This window comes from Neodiprion fabricii, chromosome 1 (genome assembly GCF_021155785.1).
Source record: "Neodiprion fabricii isolate iyNeoFabr1 chromosome 1, iyNeoFabr1.1, whole genome shotgun sequence".
NCBI lineage: Eukaryota > Metazoa > Arthropoda > Insecta > Hymenoptera > Diprionidae > Neodiprion > Neodiprion fabricii.
In genome coordinates this window covers 19,938,450-19,948,701 of record NC_060239.1, presented here as the reverse complement: position 1 = coordinate 19,948,701, position 10,252 = coordinate 19,938,450, and the positions used below count along the sequence as shown (strand labels likewise).

At 41.9% G+C, this 10,252-nt stretch overlaps 1 protein-coding gene across 1 annotated transcript; it reads left to right on the top strand.

Moving 5' to 3' along the window:
* Nucleotides 1-3,595: 3,595 nt before the first annotated feature.
* On the top strand, nucleotides 3,596-4,117 carry LOC124187840 (secreted RxLR effector protein 161-like). The gene has a single exon (XM_046580029.1). The coding sequence runs from the start codon at nucleotides 3,596-3,598 to the stop codon at nucleotides 4,115-4,117; it is 522 nt and encodes a 173-aa protein (XP_046435985.1).
* The last annotated feature ends 6,135 nt before the right edge of the window (nucleotides 4,118-10,252 follow it).

Genomic DNA, 10,252 nt, shown 5'->3' with positions numbered 1-10,252 from the left:
TATAACCATCGTTCAGAGTAGATGTTCCTGGTACCAAATAATAGTATCCTCTAGAATAGTATAACACATGATTTTTATAAACTTGAAGACTTTATAAATTGTTATTTTCGGCTCATACATATATCATCATCACCATTGATTATTGCCAAAGATTTCAATAACCAAATTGGAATAGAATATACTTCATCTTTTACCAGTCAAATTATATTAATCATTTATTTTGAACGACCTTCTTCCTATTTTTATTATTGTAATTGCCTCAACAATTTAAACAAACCTCACAGACCTGTACAGGACTATAGCAGCACGATCCTACAAATTACCGGCTTATCGAAAGGTAAGTCTTTCTCTTAGTTTTAATGATTATTCATTGTCGTTACGTGGGAGCTAGATTATTCAATTAATCATCAACTACCACCGCTCAGTACACCCTCACCCCCACGTAACACGTAGATGACATCGTGGACGGCACGAGGACGATGCCAGCGGAACGAAATTCGCCAGGGGCGAAAGAATGGAGAAAGGAAGACGCGAAAGCGGGATACTTGATCTCTTCGTCCGTGGAATCGAAGAAACTCAAGCTGTTACTGACCTGTAATACTTCCAAGGAGATGTGGGACAAATTGTGTCTCTTGCACGAGCAGAGAAATGAGTCGAATAAAATGGACATGTGGCGAAAATATCACGAGTACAAAATGCCGGCCGGAGAGTCGATGGAACAGCACATTGCATCGGTGCAAAATATGGCCGCCGGGCTAATCAACTCTGGGGAAACGGTAACGGATAAATCCGTGTGCGCGAAATTAATCGGGAGTTTATCGTCGAAGTTCGCGGTGTTCACATCGGTATGGGACAATGTCGATCCTACTCGACAAACACTCGAAAATCTTATGGAAAGATTGGTCGCCGAGGAAACGAGAATAAAAGGTGGAATCGGTGAAAGTGCGAGTGCTCTTGCGGCGTCAAGGCGGGATCGAGCGAAGAAAAGTGACGATGAAAAGGAAGACGACACCGGCGAAGGAAAAAGTGACGCCGAAAAAAAGAAAAAGAAAAAGCGTTCGAAGAAGAATATCGAGTGCTGGAAGTATCATAAAAAAGGACATTTCGCAAGTGAGTGCGGACAAAAAGGCGGGAACGACGAGGCAGCGTGCGATTGTGCGTTCGTCGGCGAGCAAAAAGGGGGTGTCGAGGAGTCTGAGCGGGCTAAGTGCGCTAACTCGCCATGTGAGTCGGTAAGAGCGGTGCAAGAGGCTGATCAAGAAGACATCTGGCTTACCGATAGCGGAGCGTCGGCGCACATGACGTTTCTTCGCGTGTGGCTCAACGAGTATCGTGAGGATCCGCAAGGTGGCACTGTACTACTTGGTGACAACGAAGAATGCGAGGTCGTGGGCAGAGGTACAGTGTCAATCGAGAAATTCGTAAACGGTGTTTGGCAAAAAACAAAAATCGAAAATGTTCTTTTCGTGCCGAAACTAAAGAAAAATTTGTTCTCAGTAGGGGCGTGCTCGAAAAAAGGCTATCGAGTCGTGTTCGAAAAGGGTCGCGTGAATCTCGAGAAAAACGGTACGATATTTGCATCGGGAATTAAACAAGGAAATCGAATATATCGTATGCTGTTTCGAGTTTTTCTGTCGGGAAATGAGGCAAACGCGACAGTCGCGAGTTTTCGCGTGTGGCACGAACGTCTGGGACATGGAGGAAAAAGTACGGTGCGCGATCTAGTCAAGAGGGGATTAGTCAAGGCCGTGTCCATGACAGATGAGAAAGATTTCTTTTGCGAGGCCCGTCAGCTGGGAAAATCCCACCGTCTACCGTTCAAGAAAAGCATCGACGTGGTCGAGACAAAGCCGGACGAGAAGGTTCACACCGACGTGTGCGGGCCGATGTCGGTTGACTCGATAGGTGGCGCGCGCTTCTTCTCAACTTTCAAAGACGACTCGACTGGTTATCGGCACGTGTACTTCATCAAGCACAAATCGGATGTGTTTGAGAAGTTTGTCGAGTACGCGAAGCTTGTTGAGAATGAATTCGGAAACAAAATAAAAGTGCTTCGCTCTGATAACGGTCGCGAATTTGTGAACGAGAAAATGAACGAGTTTTTGACTGCAAACGGTATGAAGAAGGAAAATACTGCTCCGTATACGCCGGAGCAGAACGGTCGTGCAGAATGGGACAACCGAACGATCGTCGAAAGTGCGCGATCAATGCCTCACGCCAAGGGACTACCATTGTTTCTGTGAGCTGAAGCGATCAATACGGCAGTGTACGTGATGAATCGATCGGCATCGTCGAAGAAGACTGCGATGCCCTACGAGCTGTGGGTCGGAAAGAAGCCCAGTCTCGGGCATTTGCGGATATTCGGGTCCCAGGTTTTTGCACATATACCGAAGCAGTTCACGAAGAAACTCGACGCGCGTGCAAAAGCGAAGGTATTCGTCGGCTACGAGCAGGATTCGTCAAACTATCGGGTTTACGATCCGGAAACGAAGAAATTCGGCGTGTCGCGTGACGTGACGTTCAACGAGAGTGCTGGAAAGCAAGAGACGATCGAAGAGCATAAAGACGAGGACGTAATCGTGCTAAAGGGACGAGAAAATCCTGTGATACGAGAAGAGGAACAAGAAGAGGCCGAAAGTTCCGACGAGTCAGAGGAAGAGGTCATCGAGGTTCCGAACCAAACCGAGCAGCAACCAGGGGCTGGACAAGGGCCACGAGTTCTGAGGAATCGTGAAAATCTTCGAGCTCCAGCAAGGTACGCAAATATTGCCGAGTATCATGTCTCAGAAACGTACAAAGAAGCTATGAGCAGCAAAGATGCCGCGCAGTGGGCACGTGCTGTTCGGGAAGAGCTTCAAGCACACTCGGAAAACGATACGTGGACACTCGTTCCGAGAACACCGAATCAAAGACTTATCGATTCGAAATGGGTGTTTCGTATCAAAGAGGATCCAGAGAAGAGAACAAAAAGGTTCAAAGCGAGACTTTGTGCGAGGGGATTCATGCAGAGAGAGGGCATCGATTTCACCGAGACATTCGCACCGGTGCGGTGGTCCGCTACGATTCGCTTCGAGCGCTGCTAGCAATCGTCGCAGAAGAGGACCTGGAACTTTTGCAGTTCGACGTTCAGACTGCTTTCCTCTACGGTGAGCTGGACGAGGACATCCTCATGGAGATTCCTGAGGGGCTCAACGTGAAGAAGAAAAGTGTTGTGTGCAAGTTGATAAAGTCGCTCTATGGCCTCAAACAGGCCCCGCAATGTTGGAACAAAAAGTTCGTCGATTTTTTTAGTCGATACGAGTCCGAAGCATGTGAAGCGGATCACTGTGTTTTTGTCGGGAAATTCGAGAACGTAAAAGTGTACCTCGCGCTTTTCGTGGACGACGGTTTACTTGCAGCCAAGTCAATGAACACTCTAGAGACAATATCAAGCGAATTAGACAAGTCGTTTAATATCACGAAAGGAGACGCGAAGATTTTTGTCGGGTTGCAAATAAAAAGAAATCGAGACGAAAAGACGATCTTGATTCATCAAGAAACGTACACGCGTAAGGTTGTTGAAAGATTCGAAATGACAAAATGAAAACCGGTCGGGATGCCGGCAGATCCGCACGCGACTCTTTCGCCAAACGAGGAAAAGAGCGACGAGGTAGTCAATGTACCGTACAGAGAAGCGATCGGCTCGTTGATGTTTCTTGCAATAGTATCGAGACCAGACATCGCATTCGCGGTGAATGCAGCGAGTAGATTCACGAATAATCACAATGAGTCTCATTGGCGCGCGGTAAAGCGAATAATCGCGTACATAAACGGTACGGTCAAATTGGGGATAGAGTATCGAAGCGGCGGTAGAGACTCGGGTTTGATCGGGTACTCAGATGCGGATTTTGCGAGTAACGTAGAGTCAAGGAGATCGACGACGGGCTACGTATTCTACTTGTCAAACGGACCAATTACGTGTTCTTCGCAGAGACAGAAACTCGTAATACTCAGTACGACGGAAGCTGAGTATGTCGCGGCATCCGCGGCCACAAGAGAAGCCATGTGGCTTAGAAAGCTGTTGAGAGATCTCGGGCACTCGTGCGTCGAGGCTACAAAGCTTTACGTAGATAAGTGAAAAATCCGGAATACCACAAGCGGACGAAGCATATAGATATTAGGTATCATTATATTCGAGAAAAGTACGAAAGTAACGATATTTGCGTGCAATACGTGCCTAGCGAGGTACAGTGTGCCGATATCCTTCCAAAAGTGCTACCAAAGAGGCGTTTCGAGGAGTTGAGAGCGAGTCTTAGCAGAAGCAAAATATAATACACTCGAACGGCGGTAGTGTTGGTATGAATGTTTTTCGAGCATCGAGAGTTTGCTGATGTGAACGCGCGCACGCGCTGATGTGAATGGGCGTTCGTGCAACATCGGAACCGTTCGTGAGAAGCGAAGTGTCCGCGTGAAGGCACACGGTCGACGTGTTAGTGTCGCTCTGATCGCTTATACAAGAACAAGTCTCTGTACTCTCAAACGAAATAAAAGCGTGTTATGCAGCTATCTTGTTCAATAAATAAAACCGACTATTTTATTATTCTCCAATCCATCCCTCACACAAATCTGCATAACCAAACAGGCTATTAATTCAATAGAAAGTTTTGATGAAAGAATAATTGAAAATAGAATAAAAGATGAGAAAACTCCAGAAAAAATTAGTAGTATTACACCAGACAAATTGCGAAGATCAGTAAGACCGAAAAAGCAAACTCAATTTTACCAGTCTGAAGCAAATACAACTTTTATTTATGTAAATTATGTAAATGCAACAAGTCCAGAAAATTATGATGCAGCTATAAATTCTTATGAGAGAGATGAATGGAAAAAGGCTATGAACCATGAAATAGAATGTTTATATAAAAATAATACTTGGGAACTTGTTGAAAAACCAAAAAATAAGAAAATTATTGACTTAAAATGGATTTACACTAGAAAACATGATAATTCTTTCAAAGCAAGACTAGTAGCTAGAGGATTTCAACAGAAAGAACAGTTGACTGATTTATACTCTCCAGTAGCAAAAATGCAAACTTCAAAGGCATTATTGAATTATTGTGTGAAATTTAATCTTATTATAAATCAAATTGCTGTTGAATCAGCATTTCTAAATGGTAAAGTTATTTCTGAAGTTTATGTAAAACAACCAGAAGGTTATGAAGATGGTACTGATAGGGTATGCAAATTAATAAAAGCATTGTATGGTTTAAGAGAAAGTCCCAAAGCTTGGTATCAATGCTTACATGAATCTTTGATAAAAATAGGATTTAAGCGCAGTAAATTTGATTATTGTTTATATACTGTGAAAGTTGGTAATGATAAAATTTATATATTAATCTTTGTTGATGATATGTTAATCTGTTGTAAGAATCAAAAGAATCTAGATAGCATTAAGAAATCATTGGTTTACCGTTTCAAAATTAAGGACTTAGTCATTGTTAAACACTATTTAGGTATAGATATAGATTATGATCAGAAAAATGGAAAAATGACCTTGAGTCAAGAAAACTATATTGAATCATTAGCTGAGAAATATAATTTGAAAAATGGAAAACTGTATAACACCCCAATGGAAGGAAATTTCAAATGTAATCCAGCAATCAATTCTTGTGAAAACATTAAGTATAGAAATTTGATTGGAGAATTACTGTATATTAGTTATGGTACTAGACCTGATATTTGTTACAGCGTTAATTACTTAAGTAGATTCCAAAACTGTTATGATAATAGTTACTACAAGTACGCATTAAGAATTTTGAAATATTTATTTTATACTAAAGATTTAAAATTGAACTTTGATAGAAATTTAAGCAATCAAATAATAGACTGTTATGTTGATGCTGATTGGGCAGGTGATCATATAGATAGAAGGTCTACATCTGGGTATATAATAAACTTTTTTGGAAATGTAATAGATTGGAAAACTAAGAAACAGAGTGGTGTAACTAAATCATCAACTCATGCAGAGTACGTAGCACTTTCTGAAGTAGTGAGTGAAGTTCTAAGCTTAAAGAATTTATTTGAAAATGATTTTGAATTAAAAGTTGTAGAACCTATAAAAATTTACGAAGATAACTTGGGGGCAGTTGATATTAGTCATTTAGGAAATTTCACAAAGAAATCTAAGTACGTTGAAGTACATTATCATTTTGTTAATGAAAATTATATTGCTGGAATTATTGATATTATTAAATTAGAATCAGGTGAAAATTGTGCAGACTTATTAACTAAAGCACTAGGTAAAAGTAAATTTGAATTCTTCAGAGAAGGTCTAAATTTCTATTAAAAGTCAAGTAAATTGGTATTCTGAAATTAAGGAGGCGTGTTGAGAATGTAATTTCAGAATACTATATATATGCATACTATGTACTATGTATTACTATAGAGCCCAGTATGCGCAGTAGAGGTAAGGCGCATACGGCGCGTATTAGTATTAGTGAGATCGAGAATCGATGAGAGAGTCTGTACTGCTGCTGCTCCTTCTTGTTCGTCGTCGACTCTCATGACACAATGTAGTCTTTATTAAATGAGTTTACCGTCAAAGTTATTGACTAATTAAATTGTTCTTTATAAATAATAAATAAAAGAGAGTATTTATTTACTGAATCGATCCACAAAATCTAACAAATCCTACCCCGACTGATCTGGATGACTACGGCCCTAATCCCCTACGACTGCGGATCGAAAATGATTAACCTGACCACGGTATCTCTCCTCAAAGTAGAAACATGCGACCTGCCGAAACTACAACCTGTAATTATCACCATCAAAATGCAGCTCCTACAACGCACCAACTGCTCAGAAGCACGAGTGACGCAATGTAAAGTAGAAATACATCGATCAATCTTCCACTGCGGAATGCATTCGTATATTTCGGCGACTAGCAACGGGCAACTTGAATATATACACTTCGTATCAAAAGAAGAATGCATACTGTTGAGGATTGTTCCGTGTGTGTCGAATGAGAGCGGGAGAGCGCGGAAACGCGAAATCAATGCGAGCACCGCTCATTGGTCGGTCGGATCGGAGCGAGCGGAAAATGAGCGAGTGGGGCGAGGGTGATGAGAATGAGAGAGAGGGCGACGAGAAACGGTTGCTAAGCGTGAATCAGTCGGCTGATACGCATAAGAGCGAACATACACGCGAGCGTATACAAAAAATAATTGTCAAGAGCCTGTAAAAATAAAGACATTCATTAAACGTTAATCTTATCCTTTGATTTATCCTGCACCGTCAACTGTCACAATACATACAAATGCAATTGTACAAATCATGGAGATTTGGAATTAATAGCGTTATATCCTTATTAAAACCAAATGGAACCACAACAAAAACCATATCGCGTGGCGGAGCGACAAATTTTGACGGGACCTGCTAAGGCATACGATACTCCGACGAATATGGAACGTGGAGTGACGTGATAGTCCAAGGATACGTAAAGATCAGTCTAGCCGAGTATACTGCAAAGGTAAACCTTAATTGAAATAAAATTATACTTCGATCTGAAACAATATGTGACTTCAGCAACGGTAACTGCATAGACAATGAAGGAGGAAACACGTTTTGGGAAACCTTGCCAAAGGACTCCTGTCAACTGAACCGATACGACGTCTTGTACGATGGTAGAGCCATAAAAATCAAAAAGATCGACGAAACCTATGACGTAGTATATACAGTAGACCTGTCCTCAAGAAGGGCAAAATCAAATTTTAATGGTCTTACCCCCCAAATTGGTTCGAAACAATTCAAAAAAAAATGTCCGAATTTAAAAAAAAATTTCCCTTCATATTTACACACGCCTAGGAAGCCTTACTTTTTTCCATAAGAAAAGCATTGGTTTTTCTGGATTTTCAATCATTTTTTTACCGCTGCCGTAATTATCAGCTAAAAAATTGCAAATTCTCAGAAAATGTTGACAGTTATGTTACCTTTTTGCCTAATTTTTTGGAATTCGATACAAGCATTTTTGGGCTAGATCGTTCGACTCTTTCCCGCGTTTTTAGAGAATAAAGATGTGTTCGATCTAGCCCAAAAATGCTTGTATCGAATTCCAAAAAATTGGACAAAAAGGTAACATAACTGTTAACATTTTCTGAGAATTTGCCCTTCTTACGGACAGGTCTAATATACAGTTACCACTCAAAATATAACCTTCGCCTTTTCGAAGAAAGGACGTCAACAATTATGCGGGTACGAATTGATTCGAACCGAACATCCAAAACTACTTATCATCGAGGAACCGACTAAAAACGCGTTCACTCACAAAAAACCCATAGTAACCAGCAACCTAGACATTTTCACCTATGTAAATTCAAAATTCGTATACGTGGAAAGACACATGAGAATGCAGATGTCAGCCTTATACCGAGACGTACTCTCGCAGAAATGCAAACTGGAACAACAAGTTTGACGGAACTTATTGACAGTCGCAGCCCTAACGCCCGACGACTTCGCACATCAACTGATGAAAGACCTGGCTACATGGCAATAATAGCCGGGGAGGTGATCCACGTGATCAAATACATACCAGTCGACGTAAAAGTCAGAAAGACCAAGAACTGTTACCTAGAATTACCGGTACTCAGAGAAAACGCCAGCATGTTTGTAGCACCACAGAGCCGCATGCTGTTAAAAACTGGAGTACAGATAGAATGTAACCCTTTCATCCCAGTAATGTTCAACCTCGATAAGAAATGGTATAAACTACTACCAGAATTAACCGAATCAGTGAAACCAGGTAAAATCGAACCTTTGGCTACACCAACATGGATATACATCAACCCCCCATAAACTAGCCACCAGTGGAATCTACTGCCCAGAAGACCTGGAACGACTAAGAGATCATATCATGTTCCCAGCAGAAAGATCCGGAATATTAAACGACACGGTAAGAGGAATCTCAGGACAAATTATAGCAAACCAACAATTATCTATCATGCAATTTCTAACCAAAGAAACAATGCAAAAAATAGCAAAGAACACATGGACGAAAATGTGGGGCTGGTTCGTAAGCTTCGGCACCCTCACCGCAGGAGGAATCGGAATCTGGGTAACCATCCAAATAACCAAATTCATCCTCGACACAATAATCCACGGATATGCTCTGAAAAATGCCTACAGATGCAGCTTTCACATGCTTGGAGCCATATGGAATTCCCTGACAAACCTGCTCCTACATTCAGCCAGATAAAAACAAGAGGAAGATACAGGATACAAAGGACCACCTAACAATCAAGCTAAACCACCGCCAGAACTAAAACCTTTAGAGATATCCTGGAACCAAGAACAAACAAAACCTAAGCACTGCTCCGTAATCCCCGAAATACACATGGATATGTCAATCAAACATGAGTATGCGATACCTGGACCCTTCACGCAAGAAATACCAACGCCAAAATCTACGGTCATGTTGAGTGAGTGTTCTCGTACTCGAATCTCCCGCGCCTGCGTGCACAGGTCTCTGGGAGTGTACGCCATGTTTGGCAGACTGTGTGGAGAGTGAGAGGGCGTGAGAGTCACCGCGGCGGAAGCCGAGTTTAGTCGAGTACTTCCGGATGACGTGTAAGCAACGTGATATAATAAAGTATTCAAAGAGTTTTCAATTACATCTGTAGTCATCGTGTTTTTTATTACCCTCGAGGAGAGTTGAGAAGAATAAGGAGACTGAAGCTATTCTAAGTGAAGAGCTGAAGAAGAAGCTGTACCCCGGAGTAAAAGATGGGATATCAGCAATGCATAGACTAGAAGCCTACAACACAACAAAGGCTAAAACTGTAACTATCACCACTCGTGCCATAGGTTTCGCTACTGTGCATATCTTTGCCAGTCTTTATGAATTTAACAACGCACCAGTAAGAGGTAGCATATATCAGCTCTACCGTGTGGGACTAGCTGTAATAGAAGCGAAAGTCCAATTCACACAGCGAGGAGTATCGATGATAATGAACAATGAAGATGATTATAAGCTGTAACGTGGCAGTTCGGTTAGGCCTGCCCGTTACAAGAGACTCCCTGAACCCTGGGCGAGATCTCGGAATCAGGGTTTAGAAAATCGAGTCGCGGAATAATTTCAGAGAGCGCCAGAACTGGAGTCACGCACCCGAGCTTCGACAGGGACGAAATAGAGCATTGCGACCCAGATATTTCAGGCTTTTGTTTTTAATTTTTTTTTCGAGTGCACCGGCTACCCTCCAGTGACCAACTCCAACACCGA

Excerpts from the sequence above, each read along its gene's own strand:
- LOC124187840 (XM_046580029.1), top strand. The coding sequence starts at position 3,596 with ATGCCGGCAGATCCGCACGCGACTCTTTCGCCAAACGAGGAAAAGAGC.